This window comes from Pinus tabuliformis, chromosome J, assembly GCF_031772625.1.
Source record: "Pinus tabuliformis cultivar Carrire ecotype Pingquan chromosome J, CPIR1, whole genome shotgun sequence".
Lineage (NCBI taxonomy): Eukaryota > Viridiplantae > Streptophyta > Pinopsida > Pinales > Pinaceae > Pinus > Pinus tabuliformis.
Window position 1 is genome coordinate 718,929,807 of NC_142295.1, and position 21,957 is coordinate 718,951,763.

General features: G+C 37.3%; 1 protein-coding gene across 3 annotated transcripts in view; it reads right to left on the minus strand.

Annotated features, from left to right (window-relative positions):
* The window catches only part of LOC149228772 (haloacid dehalogenase-like hydrolase family protein), a 288,935-nt gene extending 272,969 nt beyond the window's left edge, over positions 1-15,966 (minus strand). Inside the window, exons 1-4 of one of the 3 annotated variants that reach the window (XM_089378360.1) lie at positions 15,593-15,966; positions 15,359-15,495; positions 10,998-11,093; positions 10,681-10,800 (exon numbers count right to left, since the gene is read on the minus strand). In XM_089378360.1, coding sequence (XP_089234486.1) covers positions 10,681-10,800; positions 10,998-11,093; positions 15,359-15,495; positions 15,593-15,800 — 561 coding nt within the window. In that variant the 5' untranslated portion in view covers positions 15,801-15,966. The remainder of the gene's footprint in view (positions 1-10,680; positions 10,801-10,997; positions 11,094-15,358; positions 15,496-15,592) is intronic. The other 2 variants (XM_089378359.1, XM_089378361.1) reach the window with 2 other exon arrangements.
* Positions 15,967-21,957: the final 5,991 nt, after the last annotated feature.

Below are 21,957 nucleotides of genomic sequence, written 5' to 3' on the forward strand. Positions count from 1 at the left end.
AGGTCCCTATAATACTAGTGATCCCCCCATTACTATTGTCATTGTACCCTTATTGTTATTGTTGTGCCCCTATTGTCCCCATATTGTTATTATTGTGCCCCATAGAAGCCCACTATTGTTATTCTTGTGCCCTTATATTATTATTGTTATGTCGGCTTTGATTGTATTGTGACCCCTTAGACTACTATATATAGAAAGGAGGTTTTGTCATTTGTATCATCCAAGAATTGTTCATTTGTGTAATGTACAGAAGGTTGCCCCCTCGAAGAAGCTGATTCTGAAGTCATTGATCTATCTTTTCTATTCTTTTGTGAGCTAGTTTCTTAACATTTGGTATCAGAGCTTTGGATTCTAGGGTTTCGCTGCTCCAAACAGGTCAGCGTGGCCTTTTCGCTATAACTTTTTCTCTACAAAGCTTCAGAAGCTAAAAAAAACCATTTGAAACAAAATCGTTCTGAACCTCTATCCAAATTTCAGATCTTGTCTCGCTATATTTTCAGAGATATGATCTGAGGAAGTTAGGGTTTTTGCAGAGTCCCAAATTACATTCCAAACAGGTGACCTTGAGAAAATCGTCATAACTTTCTCTCTAAGCATCAAATTGAAATTTCGTAAGTTACAAAAAGAGGACATACTGTAATTTTTTGTGTATCGTTTTCAAATCCGAAGGTCGAAATAGTGACACGTGGCACGTCGTACAGGTTTGCTCCACTGAAAAATTGTATAATCAGGTCATCTTGGGAGATTGGGCATAACTCTTTCTTGGAGAATCCAATTTTGAACAGACTAGTGGCATTGGAAAGAGGACTCAAAGAGCTACTGCAAGAAGCAATTTCAAACCTCGAAGATTCGCAATTACAGAGATACAACAGATTCAATATCGAGCTTCTACAAAGCGAAAAAAGGTGTGTAGTCTTTTAAAACTTTGCATAAGTTTGGGTTGAAAAATTAGTTTGAAGTTCAAAGGGCATAGTGAAGCATAATTATCATTAATTGATGCCCCGAAGAAAGAAAATGGAAACACCTAGTAAGCAACCAAAAATCTCTAGCATGACTCATGAAGAAAATGAAGAAATGCAACATGATATATCAAAATTACGAGACCAAGTGCAACAAATTTCACTCTCACAAAAGGTAACAGAAGCTAACATTGATGGTTTAAAGAAAGGCGTGGAAGCTAAGATGAATGGCGTAGAAGTTAAAATGGATGACATGGACACTAAGATGGATGGTATAGAAGAAAAACTGAAAGGCGACATGGAAGATTTGAAGATAGATTTGACTAAGTTGCTACAAGAAATGCTTACTAATGGTGAAAGGGTAGTAAAGGAAACTCATGATGAGAACAAAAGAAATGTTAATCATGATTTCATAGACTCTAACATTGGATTGAAGACCCACCATGTTCCAAAGATCGATATGAGGAAGTTTGATGGCAAGGATTCTGTAACATGGATACTACAGATGGAGCACTATTTCGATCTCCAATGGAGCACTAATTGATGGAGGAGCTACACACAATTTCATTGATGCAACACTGGTGGCCAAAAGAGGACTTCCCACCGAAGAGTTAGAAGGCCTGGATGTAATAGTTGCGAATGGATACAACTTGGATTGCACCCAAATGATACCAGGTTTGAGCGTAACACTTGGTAATTATACTTTTACTAGTGATTTTTATGTGATAGATCTTGCAAACATCAATATGGTATTGGGGGTCCAGTGGTTGTATTCATTGGGAAAGCACACAATGGACTACCAAGCATTGGAAATGGACTTTAAAGCTCCTAATGGTAGCAAAGTGGTTCTGAGAGGCATGGCAAACAGCGGGCCACAAGTCGTTTCATCCAGGAGAATGGAAACTATCTTCAGGCATGACTATGTCGCATATGTAGCAAACTGCAGGATCATGAACCAAAAGGTCCCCAACGGCGATAAACCACAGTACGGGGCTGATATTCAACAAATAATAGACAAGCATGCTTCAGTGTTTGATGACATTCCTCCAGGATTGCCTCCTAAGAGAATATTTGAGCACACTATAGAACTAGAAGAGGGAGCTAGGCCTGTAACCGTCACGCCCTACCGGCATCCAAAGAAATTCAAGGACGAAACGAAAAAGACCATCCAGGAGCTGTTATAAATGGGCCACAACAGACCTAGCTCAAGTCCCTTTGCCTCATCCATGGTCTTGGTTAAGAAGGACGGCACATGGAGAATGTGCATTGGTTACTGAGCCCTCAACAAGAAAACCATCAAAAAAAGGTACCCTATTCCCAAGATCGATGAATTATTGGATGAACATCATGGAGTAGTTTACTTTTCAAAGATTGATTTGCAATCAGGGTACCGCCAAATCCAAGTACAAGAAGAGGACGTGTTAAAAACAGCATTCCAATGTCATTATGGACACTTTCAATTTTTGGTCATGCCATTTGGGCTAACCAACACCCTTGCCACTTTCCAGTCTTGTATGAGCAATATCTTCAGTAAGCAAGGAAGTTTTTATTGGTATTCTTTGACGACCTTCTCATTTACAGCAAAACATGGGACGATCATTTGGGACATTTGGAAACAATTTTAAGCATTGTGTAGGAATAGTCTCTCTATGCCAAAGCATCAAAGTGTGAATTTGGGTTGACGGAGATTCTTTATTTGGGACACATAATCAGTGCAAAGGGAGTACAAGTTCATCAAGAAAAGACTCAAGCCATATTAGACTGACTCACACCTAAGAACCTAACAGAATTACAAGGATTCCTCGGAATTCGCAATTATTACTAACTATTTGTCAAAGGTTTCTCTCAAATAAGTGCGCCCTTGACAAATTTAACCAAAAAAGGGGCATTCAGGTGGACAAATGAATCCGACAAGACATTTAACAAGCTTAAAGAAGTAATGAGCTCATGTCCTGTGTTGGCCTTCCCTGACTTCAGTCAACCATTTATATTGGACTGTGATGCATCAGGAGATGGCATAGGGGTCGTCTTAATGCAAAAGGGTCACCCTATCGCATTTGAAAGTCGAAAGCTTCAGGGCACAAAAAAACTTTACTCCATATACGACAAGGAGATGTTGGCTATCATACATGTACTGGTAAAATTCAAGCAACAATTGGTATGAAACAGGTTCGTAGTCAAGACAGATCACAACAGCCTACGTCATTTCCTAGGACAAAAGGACTTGATTGAGCGACAACAAAAATGGGTGAGCAAGATCCAAGCTTATGATTTTGATATTGAGTATGTGAAGGGAAAGAATAATGTTGTGGCCAATGCACTCAAAAAGAAACCCACAGCATGTGCTCTCATGGAACTCACAGAAGATTGGAAGGCACACCTCGCACTAATCGACAAGATCATCCAGGATGACAAGTACAAAATAGTTGATGGAATCATTTATTATCAAGACAGGATATACCTAGTTCCTGAATCTACGCTCAAGGAGAAGATTTTGAAGGTTACACATGATATTCCTTCAGCTAGGCATCAGGGTTTATTCAAGACATATCAACAAATCCAAGAACAATTCTTGTGGAAAGGGCTCAAGGAAGGTGTGATGAAATACGTCAGGGAATGCATGACATGCCAACAGAATAAGGTTGATCATACACATCCTATAGGTTTTCTCCAACCCCTACCAATCCCAGAACAAAAATGGGAGAGCATCTCGATGGATTTCATCATAGGATAACCCAAAGCACAAGGTAAGGATGACATCTACACAATGGTAGACAAGTTGGCTAAATTCGCAAACTTCTTTGCCATTTCAGCTGATTACTCGACCAAACAAGTGGCATAATTGTTTTTCAAAGAGGTCATCAGACTGCATGGACTACCAAAGAATATAGTCAACTATCGTGACAATAGATTTATGGGTTCATTTTTGCAAGAGCTTTTCAGGCTAGTGGGAACTAAATTGACCCCTAGCATTTGCAGGAGCTTTTCAAGCTAGTGGGAACTAAATTGACCCCTAGCACTAGCTATCACCCTCAAACCGAGAATCAAATAGAAACTGTGAATAAGTGGATTGAAGGGTATCTACATAAATATGTGACAGGTCAGCAAAAGGCATGGATTAAGTGGTTGTACCTCGGCGCGCATTGCTACAACACCACTTACCACTTATCCATCGGGATGACACCCTTCAGAGCTCTATATGGATATGATGCACTGTCCTTCATCGACAGAATTTTTGGAGACAGCAAAGCACCCCTTGCCAAAGACTAGATACAGGAGAGTCAGGACATTCGCAAGTTCTCAAGGAAAATTACAACTTGCTCAGAATCGGCAAAAGATATACGCGGACCAACATCAAACAGAACACAGCTTTGAGGTGGGAGATCTTGTTTTCTTGCGATTGAAACCCTATAAATAGTCTACACTCAAAAAGGGAGGGGCAGAAAAATTGAAGCCGAGGTTTTACAAGCCTTATAAATTTCTTCATAGAATTGGCGAAGTGGCATATGAGTTGGAGCTCCCAAGTGAGTAGAATCCACAATGTATTCCATGTGCCATGCCTCAATAAGGTTGTGGGTCAATAGGTCACCGCCTCTATCGAATTACCATTGTTAGACAAATAAGGGCAACTAGAAATAATTCCAGAAACAATCATGGTTGTGCGAGAGAAGAAGTTAAGAGGAAGAGTAATTTTAGAATATCTCATCAGATGGAAGAATTTACCAGAGGAGGACGCAACATGTGAAGGAGAATGAATTTTGCAGCCCCCGAACTTGCAATTGCTTGAGGGCAAGCAATTTCGAGCAAGGGGAACTATAATGTCCTCTAAGAATTGAGGACGAATGGGACTCATTAGCCTATCCATCCTCATAGGATATAGTCCACCAAAAAAGGAGAAAATGCCCCAAAATACCTATTACTGTGCAAGTTTTGGGGCAACCAAGTGAAAAAACCATAATTGGGATTTTGAGTAAGATTTACTCAATCATTTAAGAAGATGAAACCCTCGAGAAAATCTATAAATAAAGGAGGATTGAACTCATTTTGGAGCATCAATTGTGGATCATCTCATTTGTTTTTTGAGCAATTACTTTTAAGGTTTTAAGACCCCTTCCTATCTTGTCAATTTCGGTGGTGAAAGATTCCACCCTAGTTGACAACCCTTTTTCTCTCTCTATTTTTGCACAAGGTTTTTGGTTGGGCAACGAATTTTGTGGGTTTGGATTTGGTTATGAACAGGAGACATTTAGAAGCAGCAAAAAATTATATCAAGTATCTTAAGGAAGAGTGAATTTCTATTATGGGCAGGTCTGAAGAATTCAGCTAGGATTTCTGGCACAGGGAGGGCGGTATGAAAGGAAAGCTACAAATCTTGTGGGTTTGATCGTTATTTGGCACAGGAAAATTCGTAAGGAATCAAGCCAGCGAAGGACTCCCATTGGCCCTAAACCCTTGAACAAGTTTGAGCTTATTTCGTTATTCTCTAACAGTCCGATTGGGTGCATGAATTTCATTGAAGAAAAATTTTTGAAGTAGCGATACACGAATTCTATTATGGGCGCAAGAATGACATAAATTATCTGTGGAATTTTGGGCAAAGTGGAAGCGAGGGTTTTTGTCGGCATATTTTCTGTGTTTTGTGGCAAACCAAAGCTCAAGAAGGTAGAAGAATCTAATTGAAGGTTACTCTGTGGCAATCCCGTGAAAAGCACAAAAGGGCAGTAAGAATCGTGATGGGCCAAAATTATGGAAAGAGCACCGAAGGGCTTCCTTAAGCCTTAAATAGGCAAGAACAAAAGTCTTTGAAGTTACGTAAGTCCAAGACGAATTGAGAATTGGAGTCAGCCCACAGTAGTCTAGAGTTCCTCAGTATGTGAATTAAATTCTAGTCGTTGTCATGTCGTAGTGATTATTAAGTATTGAATACAGGAAGATTGGTAAATTACTCTGTGGAACGTTGTCAAATCTCATAAATGATTGGCTAATTGTGGATTCTATCTATGATGAACTGTTGAACTGACTAGAACATTGTTATAATCTCAAATTTTTAGTTGTTGTTTGGGAACTAAATTTGGTTACTTTATGGACTATTGAATTGCAATAATGAGATTATCACAATACTAATTGGTTGTAACCAATATATGAAACCCTTATCGAGGCCTTACCCTATCTCAAAAGAAGGGCATAAAAACAATACAAGTTTTAGGGGATTCCATGATAATTATTAGGCATATGATCTATGCTACAAAAGCTAAAAACACTACCCTGAACCAAATTATCAAGAGATCTCAGGGACTGCTCCCCTCCTTTGATTTGGTGTCCTTCTATCATATTCTCAGAAGAAACAACCAAGAAGCTGACAAACAAGCTAATCATGCATGCCAGTTGAGAGAAGAAAGATGCATATTGAATGAGGTCGAGAGCATGACTAACATCCCATAAGTAAATTGATGGGATACAACTTGTGGATATTGAGAGAGGCTCGAAGCCTTGCAAGGAAATTAATATATACAGGTATTGGAGACTTTGTTTTCATTTTGTTTAAAGTGGTAAGTTGGCCCCTCCACCCTCCCCTTTGTCCCCCCCTGTCCCTTACTCCCCCTCCACTTCCCTTCGCTTCCCCTCCTTCTTATTTATCCCCCCCACCCCTTCCCTCCTCCATTCTCTTCTCCTTTCCCCTGTAGCCCCCCCTCACCCATCCGCCTCTCCCCACCATGATCTCCACCCCATCCCACCTCATCCCCTCAACCCTTGGGTCCTGTCCCATCATATCATTCGAGCTTTGGTCTGCCATGGAGCCTTGTGGAAAGACTGTCCCCTCTTCCTCCAATTGCGACGTGTCGAAGTCCGTCACCCTGGTAATACACGTGTTTTCGAGGGGGACCTCGGCGTGTGCCTTCAGTTCCCATGCCCTGGTTCATGGGGTAAAGGACAACGCATCTCCTCAGGAGATTGCAGGAGTATGGGATTTTCGGAGCAAAATTTAATTCCGATTCACAGAGAACCCTTGTTCACTCATGGGAGGATAATTCAGCTGAGAAGGATGGACCAAGAGCAATGTGGGGAATTAATGGAGGACAATAGGGAAATAATGGAGACTTATCGAGATCTCAACTACATCAACTTCTTCGCTCAGCACAACATCATCGCTCAGTCCGGCAGCGGCTATAAAGGGAATAACGGTATGTTTTGTTTGTATGATTTAAGGATATATGTTGCTAAGGTGGCCTCTACAAAGGCCTGGTGGCTGAAGCTGAGGTTGTTGATTTTCTATTATTGGACCTGGGTTGAAGGGATAAATTTCAAAGAGGGTCTGAGTGCAATTGAGGGTCTTAGTACAACTGAGGGTCTTAGTGCAATTGAGGGTCTTAGTACAATTGAGGGCCTGAGTGAAATTGCGAGTCTAAGTGCAATTGAGGGTCTGAGTGCAATTGAGGGTCTACGGACATTTGAGAGTCTGTATGTTGTTATTGGGTTAGACGTCATTATTTTACTGAAGCGGGTAGAGGTTCGAGTCCAGAATCTAGGAGCTAATTGGTTAGTAGAACAGCGGAGGGAGGTCTGGTTGAACACGGTTGTAGGTGAGAAGAGCTATAATCTGTGGGTCTGTGAGGGTGCCCCGGATCTGATCCCTGGGGCTTGGCTGGAGGACAGCAAAGAGGAAAGGGTCAAGCGCACTCTGAATTTGAGTGGGAGTGACAGAAAGTTCTGGAACATTTTGGACAGTTGAAAAATGGATTCTAGTGTACAAAGTGCAAAGGCCAGTTCATGGTTGGGCTCCTGGGGCAATCGCAAGCCGAGGTCTGGGGGGCCGCGGGTGGGAACCTCTCTGGAGGGAAGGAGAATTCGGCCATCCTGCATAAACTGTGTGCAGGACCACTTGGAGCTGAGAGAAGGCCTGACCGAATTGCAACGCAACATACATCAACAACTACAAGAGAACCTGTTGATGCAGGAGAGAGAGCTGGAGAAACGGGAGCGCATACGCCAGCTGGAAGATGAAGTTGATGCACTGAGGCATCAAATTGAGCAGCTGAAGCTCAAAGTGGACGAGAGCAACAAGGAAAAGGAGGAGGACTCGACCGAGCAGGACCAGAACCAAGGCTCAATTGGCCTGGACCTTAACAATCCAACGCCAATGGATATCTAGCTTTCATATGTTTTTTCTCACAGTTTCTAAATGATGCATTGTAAATGTAAATATCTTTTGTTTCAATTTTGTCGAATTTACAGTTTTAAAGGCCCCAAAATCAGGAATTTTTATGGGCAAATCAAATACAGCCTAAATATTAGGTTTGCAGAACAAATGAACCATTATCAGCGCTTTGTAAGCTTGGAAAAATCTATGTAAAATCCTAGTTTTGTTTGCGAACAGGCACGATATATTTTACATAAAAGTCTACTCATTCTGGTTTAAAAAACCCTTATCGAAACTCTATTTACTAGAAACCTATGGAAAAATTTTCACTATTATATTACGCCTAAATGGTTACCACCTAAGAGGGAAGTGGAGTACAAGATACAGTCGTTGCCTAACTCCCTATTGCAAACATTGGGTTGTACAGATAATCCATCATGGAAGAAAACAAAGTTAAGAAACAATTGCAACCTCACCTTGTAGATCACCTATCATCATAGTACCTAAGAAGAATGGCACTTGGACAATGTGTATCAACTATAGATCTTTGAACAAGATCACCCACAAGAATCAATACCCTCTGCTCGAGTACTTAACAAGTACTATTGGAGTAACATTGCTCTATTTGAAAAGTATTGTGTACTTAGCTAGTAATATTAAATATGAAATCTAAAGTTAAACATTGCATAATAAGAGATAGCCAAATATAGTAAGAATTGTTGCAACTAATTGTTCCAGTGGAATATCAATAACACTTTACAAATCATTAATATAAGTTATTGATGATGAGAATATGCAAATTCGATGTGTTTTTATTTATAAAGGCTTGAGATTTCTCTTATACCATATCAATTGTACAATAATATCCATTAAATGAAGACATTTTGCACATCAATGTTCATCCCTATGTTCTTTCTAATTTCTTTTTGAATGGTTGGAACGTTAAATCTGAATGTTGTTAGTATTGATTTTGCATGTCATCTATGCTAGCAAAATAGACTATTCAATAATACATTAAAACCTAGTAGTGCAAAAGCTAATGGTTATTGTTTAGGGATAGATAATTTAGAATGACTTAAAACTAGAGACTAAGAAAAGTCATTCTTTGGCATAAAGTTTGATAATAATAGCAATGTACCTAAAAGGATGCTAGGGAGAATGAACTATGGAAAGAAAGATTAAGACATCAATTCACAAAACATAGTGAATGGTTTTCATTGTTGATAATAACAATTTGCAAAAAGGTTTACCAACACACCTTGACTATGAAGGACTTCAAGACTAACCATACAATCGCCTTTTATTGGAATCAAACACTTTGGAATAAAGGAAATGATAATGTTATGTACTTCAAAATGTTTGAATGCACTTCATAAACGCATTAGATACTTCTGCTAATAGTAGTAAGAATACAATAATAGGTGACTTCAATGACTAAACCATGACCCAAATCACACTATCATTTTCAAGATACTTGAAAGAGATGATAAACAGTAAAAACTCATTAGCTCACCTCGACATGCCCTGGGGAGAGGGCCACAAACCCTACAAACATAAGAATTGATTTATTAAAAGAATGAACAAAAGAGCCAACATGAGAGTTACAATTGAATCTGAACCATTGGCTTTTCTTTTGAGGAGCAAACCATTAGCACCAAGTAAGGGTTAGAACCTAAGACATAATTCAAAAGTTTGTAATTGACTCTCGAGTAAGGGCTGATTCTAAGGCCTTGATTCAGTATGTTCAAATGAGATATGCTTAACATATTAGCCTTCAATTGAGACTTAATAAGACTATTTTGTGAACAATATCAGTGTATGAGGAAATTTATGAAAACATTGCATCCATTTTTAAATTTCCTCATGCACTACTGGAAGCTATTTGGTCTAAACAGTGATCAAAAGAGTAAATAGACATTTGCACACAAGTTGAATCACCAAGGACTACCCTCCAATGCAGAGGGTAAAAAAACAAAATAAAGAGATGAGATGGAATGTCCTTTTTCAAGGAGATTTGGCAATGACTACTAGAAAGTGTTGTTTTTTCTAAAATTGAAAAAGTTAACTTGCATCACAAGAGTGATCACCTTATGCTGTAACGCGCATGCACCAAAAGTTTCCACTTTCATGGAAAGGAAACTTTAAAGGAGTCTAGCAATGGTTGAGGTTGGACATGATAATAGTGTTCAATAATTCTATTGAGAATTTGGATTTCAAATCTTACAAGGTAATCAAATCCTGATTATTTATTTAATAATAGCAAGCATGTGTTGGATTTATATTGGCATAGACTTCAATAAATCAGAGTTATGACATGCACATCTGTACATATAACACTCTAATCCTAATGTGTGATTGTTTGTCTAGGACACACCTTATTAGTTTTCAAAAAAATACGCCTTAGAGACCTAAATCTCCATCACGTACACATGTTTTCCAAACTTGGCACTTTTTCAGATTTCTCATTCTATAACCTCCATTTCCAACATAGGAATATAATTCCTAGAATAATATTATAACAAGTATTTGTTTCAACTTTCATGCATAGCAATTTTAGGCAATGGAATGATAGGGATTGTATACCGCATTTGCAAGAGATTCTGTTAATTCATACTCGTAGGCAGTGTTTTCAATTATTGGGACAACAAGTTCATCATAGTAACCATGTCCTTGAATTCCTTTTATCATCTCCATGTGTGTAATCTGCATAACAGAATATGCATAAGTGTTACAGCTCAACAAAAGGCATGAGCTGACATGTTATTGATCTTTCTATGAATGTATCAGGATTATCCCTTGACCTTCAAACAAAATCCATTTTATTCTATATTCAAGCAAATTACAGACTTAGCTAAGCTTACAATACAAGACAATTATGGGCAAGGGTAGGTCTAGGATACCCGGAATTCCTTTGACAGGGGATGAATCATAGTTGCAAGGCATGACTCCAGTCCATGACTATGAATAACTGCACCAGCATTGCGCATCTGATATGCCTGAAAACAAGGTGAAACATTTAACTAACACGGCTAGCCATTCACTCAAGAAAAATTGCAAAACAGAAACATGAATGGCATACAAGTATATATGTAAGTACGTATGTATGTATACAAGACACTAAAAATGAGCTTAACGTTTATTTTCATCCAAACAAAAATTCACAAAATTTGTTTCTGATGAGTCCTATCAGGACTTGTAATAATGCAAAAACTGTATTGAAACAACCCTAGTGAGAAACAGACTAGACACTTCCTAACATAATCAAATGATAAACATATTTATCATAGGAAGACACAAAACCATCACTTCAGGTTCAAATTCCCATCTCAAGATTCTGTCTTTAGTAGAACACTTGTATGATATTTAGAACAGACAGCTTGTATAACTCCAGGAAAACAAAGCACAGTAATCTATATTGTTTTATGGTTTTAACTTTTAACTTTTTGTTCAAGAGCTACTCTAAACGACAGAGACTACGTAAATTTGTATAAACCCAAAGCCTTGCTTGCTTCTAATCTTAGTTCTTCTACTTGCTATATCAGATACAGTCAAACTTCAAAAAACTTTGTGCTGACAAACAAATTAGGATGAGATTAATTACTTCATTTTGTTTTTAAATAAATTTCTTCCAAGGCTTTGGATTATTGGATTGAAATGTTACTTTTCAAAACCTTACATCTATGTTGAAATGTTCTAGTATTTCTGTTATCTACTTTGTGAATACATTGATATTTTGGGTAGACAAGGAGTTAATGGATCGAGTTGTTTATGGTGAGTTTATTTTGGGTAGACAAGGAGTTAATGGATCGAGTTGTTTATGGTGAGTTCATACTTATGTTGCAAATTTATGAATAAATCAGTAATCCGTGTTACTTATCTTGAATTTGTTTTAGTCGCAGAGCATACACGTACATTAATCTGAGATAGCTTTTGGATTTGTCCATCTACCTGTGTTTCTATGGAGATCAAGTCAGTCAGGTCGTATTTTACCGATATCCATTTTTTGCTTCAGGCTGATAGTTGAGTTGAATGCAGCCATGGTTCTAGATTTGCGTTACGTAGCTGCTCGCGTAGCCCCGTTTTCAATATTTAATGGCTTCATTATCTCGTAACCATCAAATCCTTTCCGTGTACGAATTGTTTTAAGGCCTAAAGATTGGTTGGGCAATGCAATACACTTTTAGTGTACTTAGTCCACCTAGTTCACTTCTGAATATCATGTCCCATGTTTGTTAATACTGATGAAATTGTTGGAACTCTGGAATCGTTGGCATATAGTGCCTCGGGGTAGGACTTCGTATATTGACTCGATTTTTAATGCCACTCTACCCATTTAAAGATGTGGGATAGGATATGGGACAGACACATAGAAGGGTATTAGTCCCTTTATTTTAGGAGCGCAGATTGTGTTAGACAAAATTTATCTCCTTACTGCTACGCCCCCAAATAGAAGCCCCGCCAAGAAAACAGGATCGGTCATCCGCAGCTCTTGAAATAAAATGATTATGTCCAACGCCAACCAGTGATTTACAATCCTGCATGAAGGTGTGGAGGGAGCAGGAAAAAGTTATAACTTATTTGGTATTGAATTACTTTATAATCGAGCTGCGTCGTTGCAGATCGGAAATCTACAAATCCCAGGAAGGTATTCTTGACTAAATTCAGGTACATTTTTAAGCTGTTAGGATTTCGCATAGCAGTTAAAGGCCCCGGAAATGAAATCCAGTAATTCAATTTGCATATATTTGATTTTTATTTGAAATTTTGCATTGCAGTACCAACCAATACAAAATAGCAACGAGAGTATTGATGTGAAACGAAATTCAAGAGGCATATGTTACTGTAATAAGATAGCAAAGATAAAATATCATATAGATAACAACCACAAGTGAACAATGACTATGCATTGAAGCATGGTGCCAGAGCGAGGGAGAATGTTGTCATTGTTGCTGATCAAATGAGTTTATGGGAATGAAATAGAGGCGCGGTCCATCAAGCATGGAATGAAATATTTAGGATTCCAGATAAAAGCGAAGGGATACTCTAAAATGGACTGGCAATGGATAATAGATAGGTACTATAAAAAGATATCAGCGTGGGAATACAAATGCCTATCAATGGCAGGAAGAGTTATTTTAGCTCAATCAGTTCTAACACAACTTGCTGTATACTGGGCTCACTTATTTTTTCTTCCTGCAAGTATCATTCAAAAGATGAACAAGCTAACTGCAAACTTCATATGGGGTGGCCAATCAGAAAAAATAAAATATCACCTAGCTAAATTATCTGATATCTCATTGCCGAAGAACTTTGGTGGATGGGGCCTTTTGAACCTGCAGACCTTTGGAAAGGCACTTTTATGCAAATCACTGTGGAAAGGGATTTATCGAGAGGGTCCATGGAGCAACACAATAAAAAAGAAATATATGGGCAGTAAGGATATTTCATACTAGTACAGGCTGGGAAGGATTGGATCCACTTATGGGTCAGCAATATGGTTGAGTTTTCGAAAGATAGAAGAGTATTTCTTAAGGAATTTGGCATGGAGCTTCTAGTCCGGTAGCAGGATTCTCATTGGAATAGATCCATTCTTGAGCGGACAGGAGGAAATCACTTTGCCAGAGACACTCCTAAATTTTTTCCATAGGAAAGGTTTTTTCACTTGGGACAAACTTATTGCAGTATGGCAGGGCCCCTTCCCTCTTTGGAAAGAAGCTGATAATATGGGGATGTCTGATATTTTGGCATGGCAATGGAAGAAAATTAGGGACTGTTTGAGAAATTGTGGCATATATCACTCTTTGGAAGATGATGTTCTTATCTGGAAAGATACAAAAGGAATTACCCAGGTTCGTGTAAAGGACATTTACTCAAATCTGATAGGTTTAAAGACTGCTCTTACCAACCCAATATTTCCAACAATTTTTTGGAAATCTGGATGTCCTTCCAAAACAATATATTTCTTGTGGCTCGTCTTCCACAACAAAAACTTATCATGGGATAATTTGAAAAAGAGGAGTTGGCACGGGCCGGGCTTCTGTTTAATATGCAAATCCGCTGAGGAAAGCAACTGCCACATGTTCTTTCACTGCCAGAAAACTAAGCAATTATGGCAAGCACTGGCAGATCTATATGGTTTCCCTCATATTTCTCATGCATCTACAAAAGAAGCATTCCTTTGGTGGAGCGGGCAAAAGGAATCCTGGAGGCCCATAATTATTATCACCCTCTGGTGCACATGGAGATGGAGGAACAATATAATCTTTAAGCACAAAAAAGACCCTTTCATGGGAATTCTTCAAAGTATTGTATCTCTCTATGACACCTTACCGGAAAAGTCACACAAGCGAAAAAAGTCTAATCATAATAAGCAAGCACATGATCACACAATGCTTCCAAGAGCGTATTTGATGGAGCTGCACAAAATAGCTCTTGTGGTTGTGGGGTTCACATCATCATGGATGAAAATTTACAATATCTCATCTCCTGGAATGGGGGAAAGGGGTCCAATTGCAAAGCTGAGGCGATGGCTCTCGCGGGTCTTCTAAATTTTTGCCTTTTCTTTAACATACAGTCCGTTTCAATTTTCGGAGATTCCAAAGTCATGATTGATCATGTTTTGGGAAGGAACCATATCAGTAATCCTCACCTTGCAGGCTGGATGGACAGAATCATGTTCCTTTGGAGGAGAATGGAAGGATGCTTCATCCAGCGCATTTACAGATCACAGAAACAGCAAGCAGACATCTTGTCAAAGGAGGGTCTTCTATCAGAAACAGGTATCTGGAACATGAAGGTAATTTTTGATGAGGAAATCTTCTCTATCCAGGAACTTTCCATCCCTGGCTCTTAGGTTCAATTTTGCTGATCCCCGATATGCACTGTTATTTTGTCCTTTTTGCTTTCCTCCTCCCTATTGAATATTGTCAGTTTATGTATGGTGGAAGTATGATTTGAAAATTTTGAACATTGCTGTTTTCTCCTCAGAAAATCTTATTATTTCTTCTTCATGAGTTTTGCAAAATCTTTTTTTGTAAAATTTTTGACAGCTCAAAAAGCTATCTATCTTCGTGGACATCTTATCTCTTTTTGCTGGGATTATGCTTCCCATCTCATATAGATATTTCTGGCACAGATTGCTCCAGCTTCCCATAGCCCTTCTGATGTGCTATCAGTTCACGTACTATCTGTTAATTATATATCTCATATAATATAATTATGCTTTTTTGGTTCTGAAAGAGAGGAAGCGATAATAGCATACCTTAAGAAAGAGAGGACCACAATCGCTACATTTAGGGGGCTTGTGAGGTAAAGGCTTGGGCGACGGAGCAGACAGAACGGTGCCATTTGCGGACAACACGTACATGTCCTCTGCTTTCATTCTTTCCTTCTGTACTCCTGTTCAGAATAAAATGATAAAAGGGGAACGAAAAACAAATCAGTGGACCATTATAAATACTCAGCAGTTAAGAGTTTATTCCGATTAATTACAAACCTGATGGAGCCATTACAATAAGCTGTTGCGATTTGGCAATGGCAGGATCGTGGACTTTGATGGTGATGCTGCCACCCGTTCCTGAAACCCATCCGAGACTGTAGAATTGCTTACAGAGCTCGGCTGCCAGCATCTTCGTCTCGATCACTGCCTGGCTTTGCACTTCGGCGTGTGAGGAGTTACACAGAGTACCCTCTGCATCTGTCATTCTCACTTCACTTCAGTTATATGTTACGAGATAAAGAGGGATGAAGGTACAGACAAAGCTCAATCCCACAAAAACGAAACTAATGGTAAAGCTTTTCGCTTCCATCTCTATATATCGATAGGATCATTAAAAAAACAATTCCAGTGATCTCATCATTGGGGTAAGATTATTGAATTATGATTGGAGTTTAGGGTATTAGAGGGTATGGACGTGGATGCGAGATGAGTAAGATTATTGAATTTATGATTGGAGTTTAGGGTATTAGAGGGCATGGACGTGGATGCGAGCTGAGTTAATAAGTGAAACTTGTTTTGAAATTGTTTGTTTTAACTTATTGTTTTTTTTCGCTTTTATGAAATTTGAGTTATAATTTTGAGTTAAATTGTGATTTTTTTTTGTTATTCAAAAATGTTTTATAATATACAAGTAGACGATGTTGTTAAAAAAAAAAAAGAAAAAAAAAAAAATGTTTTGTAAACGTAGAAATAGATAAAATATCTTTAAAAAAGTTCAGGTATTTAGAGCAAATTTCACCACTCACACTTATCATTCTACCCATCACAGAATTTAAACTTATTATTGTAATAAAGAAAAATATTTAAAAATAAAATAAAATTGTAACTTTTAACCAAATTTGTTTTAAAGTTGGTTAAAAATGTTAACACGGATTATAAAAAAACATTTCATGATTTTAGATTTTAAGAAACAAAATAATATAGAAGTCAATATTTTGGTTTTTTATAGTTGAGTTCAGAGGTTTATTCTACAACCCAGTATGATGTGTATGCTATTTGTATGCCATTAAAGTTGAAATTTTACTTATCTAGGCCAAAATAAAATAAAATAAAAAATCTAAAAAAAATAACTATATAAAACATTTAAATAATGTTGGCTCATAAAAAAAATTGCACCTGAAGAAATTGGATCCCTCTCAACTCATGTTAGATCTATATTTAAGATGGATCCATGTTGGTGTTTATTGATCCCCTTCATATGATGTCATTGGCCCCATGCCATGTCATAGTCATAGTGCATAAGTTGTCATCTTATATTTTAAGTAGGTGGATGTGGTGTTCTACCCATGCAACGGCTAATACCATAATGCTAAAATCACTATGTATAGCCCTCCGCACATAGAAATGTTGTTTGAAAAATTGAGAGCATGCTCTCTCTCTCTCTTATATTCTTATTATTTGGTTACACATTGCTTGTGGTAACTCAATGGTTTGGTGGAGTTCACACTACTTGCCTTTCTATTGGGTCGATGTTGTTGGTCCTTATTATGAGGCTCATTGTGGTACATTGCTTTGCCAATTATTTTTGTGCTTACCATCCCCTACCAATAATATGTTTGTTACCAAATTATAATGGATTTCAAGATCTCCTAAACTTTGCAATTATGCTAAAAAAATTGTTTCACACATTTAGTTATGTTTGGTTATAATTTCTTGACCTCCATTGTTGATCCATTTAATACTTTACCTTATATAGAAGCAATTGTAAACCCTCTATTACCAATAACATTTGAAATAATCATAGCACTAATCAAAGAAAATTGATGTTGGTAATAAAGTATATTAAGAAACTACTCACTTCTTATTAATATGCATTATGTTATATGTTCAACCTTGAACAGGCCGCTATTATTATCTTTTGTAATAATAAATTCAATTTGTGCCTCTATTGGGTTACTTGTAGAGAAAAATAAGAGGAGATATTCACAAATAAGTGTAACAACACTTGCAACAATGGATGCAACCAATAGAAGAGCTCCTAGCTTCTAAGGATTAAAATACCCTAACATTTTTGTCTATTATTGCTTGAAGATGTGGTGCAGGAAGTTGTGGAAGTCTATCGCTATTGGTTGCACATTACGTGCCCTAATTATGTTTCTACTTATCCTACCAAGTAAGCGTTCTCTCAAAGAACCCTTTTACACAAACTCATAGACTAAGAGCCTCATTCCATGGATAGATTATGCAATGGAGAGAGAAATTTTGAACCTTGACTTTGCTCATCCAAACGATTGTAAAAATGTGCAATACCTGCAATCTTTTATTATGAACTAGTCATAGCAAAAACAAAATGTTCTTTAAACATGTGATTGATTATAAACACATTGTTGTTATGATTATTAAGGAAGTATGTGATGATGATCTTCCATTGAATTGTTGAGGCTTCATTCGTGAGGTACCCATAGCTTTTATGTGGGTCTCATTATAGAAGAACAAGTTCTCTAGATAGATTGTCAATGGTCTTGGAAGAGTGCCAACATTTTTTTTGTAAGGGAGTCTAGTTAGAACCTTCCTTTTCATCGAAGCTTTTGTCTTCCTCAAAGTCTTTCCTCCTCATTAGAACCTTTCCCTTTATCAATATTTCTCGTTATCAATATATTTTCCCTTTGATAAAGTCTATCATTCTCATCAACATCTTTCCTCCTTGTTGGAAATTTTGTCATTTTTAAAGTCTATCCTCCTCATAAGACCCTTTCCCTACATCGAAGTTTTTCATCCTCCCAAAAACCTTTCGTTCCTTGGTTGGATCCTATGAGTTTTCTCTGGGAAGATCTCCTTAATAGGGTGGCGTTTTGTATGTGTCTTGTCAAAACTAGCTCGACACACCTTTTGAACTAGGTTGGGGTTGTTATTAGAACATGTCCTATATTTAGGTGATTATGTTCAAATTGTTGATTCAACTTACTAAAACTTCAATTTATGTATTACAGTGTAATGTTTGTGCTATAACTGTTGAACCTATTGTTGAAATTGCAATATTATATCATTGGAGTTGAAATTTCTAGTAGGTCCTAGAAGCAATTTACCCATCAATCGAATGGATCTCTAGTTGTCTTCATTTGCTATGGTGTTAGGCCAGTTTTTCTAATTGATTATCAACAACTAAATGAGTTGTAACATTAGTTATGTTGTATCAAATGATATAAAATGAATTCTATTTTCCAGCGAATACCAATCCTACAAACTACGAACTAAAACCTATGGAAAAATGGCCATCATGGATTGGTTTTCATGTTTGCAACCCAAGGCATGCTACTATTGAAAATTGTAGGTATAATAAGACACAAATTTTAGTTCTTAAAATTAAAAGGGTTGTAGATGAGAGGAATACAAATAATGAAGCATAATGATATTTCACTTATGGAAGGGTTATAAGCAATGGAAAAATATGGATTGCATATTATTTGAAAGGGGATTTTGAAGTTATAAAATGAAATCCTATATTTGGATTGCATTGTATAACTTCAAAAGCCACAATGAAGGACATTACCTCAACCTTGATTTGGCCTTTCTAGAGCTCATGAACCATAAACCTTGTCCTCTATTGATTGCACATAACTGCACTAACCTAGTGAGGCGAAAAAAAAGAATGCCTACATTGCATAAATAACATCCACCTTTACCTTAGTGCGGTGTGGGGGAGGATTATATGAATATTTTCCCTTGTGGGTTGAGCTCTACACCATGGAACCTATGGGCTAAACATATACCAGAACTAGAGACATATTTTCAAATCCAGACAATAGAATCCACTGAGTAGAAAGGAGATTACAAGGTGAATTAAGGATATTGTCCCTAATAACCTCAACAAATCCCATATTATTATTGTGAAAAGTGAGTATAATATTGATCTGATCTATCTCATGTTGCTCCAATGTTTATCAATCCTCACCATTAAATCTAGTGGCCAAGTTGGTCACTTGAGCCTAATTTTTCCTTAAATGCCCCAATAATGTGCCTTGCACAATGAAGGAGCCATATTTTCCTCACACAAATGTGCAATGTTACAACGAGTGGCTTGTAAGGAGATAGGAACAAAGCTCAAGAGCTCATACACCTAGCACATGTCAACCAATGTGAAGAGGTTGTTACTAGTTGTAACATCACATCTCTACCCTCATGTCACCCTACATAGGGAGCCCTGAATATCTGCAATCTCATGGTACCTATATCAATTGCAAATTTTAATAAGATCTAAATAGCTCTCAGTTTTTCAAAATTATGTGTTATAGTACACAGGTTAGCCTTGTACTTGATGAAGTGATCTTATGAGAGATATAAAAATTTTCCAATGGTACCAATATCATTTAAACCTTTCCTTGCATTATGAAAGAAACCATGGGGAAAGGATTTTTCATTTGTACAAGTCCCCCTGTCTATATATGTTGTGTAACTTTCATAGGCATTTTGCATCTTAGGAAAAGTCCATAGACCTAATTATATAACTAAAGAGTAAGAATTTGTTTTCATTCGAAATACTTACCATTTATAAACAACCATATGACATGTAATATTAGGCATGGTATTGCTTTATATTCTCTTATATTATTCTTTGAAAACTAGGGTCATAAATATTCTTCCACTATGAATCCCCTTAATACATTTTTTATTCCTTTCAATTTCTCAATGTCTTTCCACAAGTGATGGGCATATGAGTAGTGAATGAATGAAATAGGAGTGGATTATGAATTCTTCATATATAATATATATAATTCTAATGGCCAAATAGTTCATAGATTTGTTTCAAAGAAAAGGTTGGTTATTGAAATCCTAGTTGTTGTTATGCTTGCCTTCATTTAGGCCACCTAGCCATGGCCTCAACGTTAAGAGGAGGATATCTGCCTTTGCATGATTTTGACCTTGATGTTGCATCCTTCTATTATCTCATTTATTCACTTAAAAAGTCAACCCATAAACCTCACCCATCCCAATTTATCAAAAATCTTGAAGAACTTCATAAATCCAATCTCCCTTTAGTTTTTCCTAGACACATGGCTTTAGCCCTCTTAAAAAAGGGGAATTATTGAATAGTTCATAGGTATATGTCCTCCTTCCCAATCAATGGATCTATTAGTTCAAAATCATTGGATGGTTTCAACCAAAAGGAAACTATCACAATATTTATGTGGTAGGGGTTTATATGTCTTCTTTGAATTTAAAGAAGATTGAGACTTAGTTTTTCACAATGGGCCATCTTTCTTTAGTACTTGAGGAATGCGTCTTAATTGTTAGACTCTAGATTTTGGTCCAAAGTTGGATGTTCCTTTTTCTATTATGGTACACTTTTGTTTTCTCCATTTACCTCTTCATGGTTGAGGAGAGGATGTTCTTAGTAAATACATTAACAAATGTAAACCAAACGCAAGGATGTTTGCATATGCTTAGACCTATGTCGATGTAGATCTAGAGAAGGGTCCACCAAAATCCATTCTCCTAACATTGGATGACTTGAATCTTGTTCAAGAGATGGAGTACGAACAATTTCCATTCAAACATAAAATATTCCATGAATATGGTAATTTTCCTAAAGGTTGCAAGATGAATCAAGTCCAAACTAGAACAATGCTCGATAAAGTTGAGCAATGGAAAATTATTTAAAAAATGCACTCATCTCAAGGAGTATCTCCACAATAAGTTCCCTCATTCTCCAATTATTTTTCCTTGGCAAGCACAATCTAAGCATCATTTGATAAGTTCAATGCAATAAACCCAAAGGTTCCGCATGGTGTAGTTATGGTCAAATTTAGTACAAAATCAAGGTTTTGCCTCGTCAAGAAGAAGGGACCCATAGGGAAGGAATTTTCTTTGTTTGAGTTGGAAATAACCCTTGTCATCACTAATCAAAGATTTCAACTCTCTCTTTTCTTAAAAAATCAAGTGGAAAACTTCCAAATCCTAGAAGAGGATACACTTTCAAGTAGGCAAGGAAAATGATAAAACTATGGAAAAAGAATTGCCTTTGTCAAGTGGAGTTCAACCAAGAAAAAATTATAGAAAAAAATTAAGGAAGGAGATATTATGGAGGAAACACCATTAAATAGAGTAGGTAAAAAAACCATTGAAGAAAAAAGGGAGGAACAACTAACAAGGAAAAAAACAATGGGTATTTAGATAATAATAAAAAGCTCTCTTGAGGCAAGGGTTAAAATCCAAACTAATAAGAACCTAGGGCTTGAAGGACCTCAAGACACTCTAGGCGGAGGATCTAAAACACGCCTAACCAAATAATTATTATGGCCCATTGTAACTACAAAGGTCTAGGTAGTAAATACAAAGAAGAAGCCTGTGGATATGTAATAAGGGCTAAAAAACCAACAATGGTCCTCATCCAAGAGACAAAGCTTTAAGAGTTTGAATTGTTA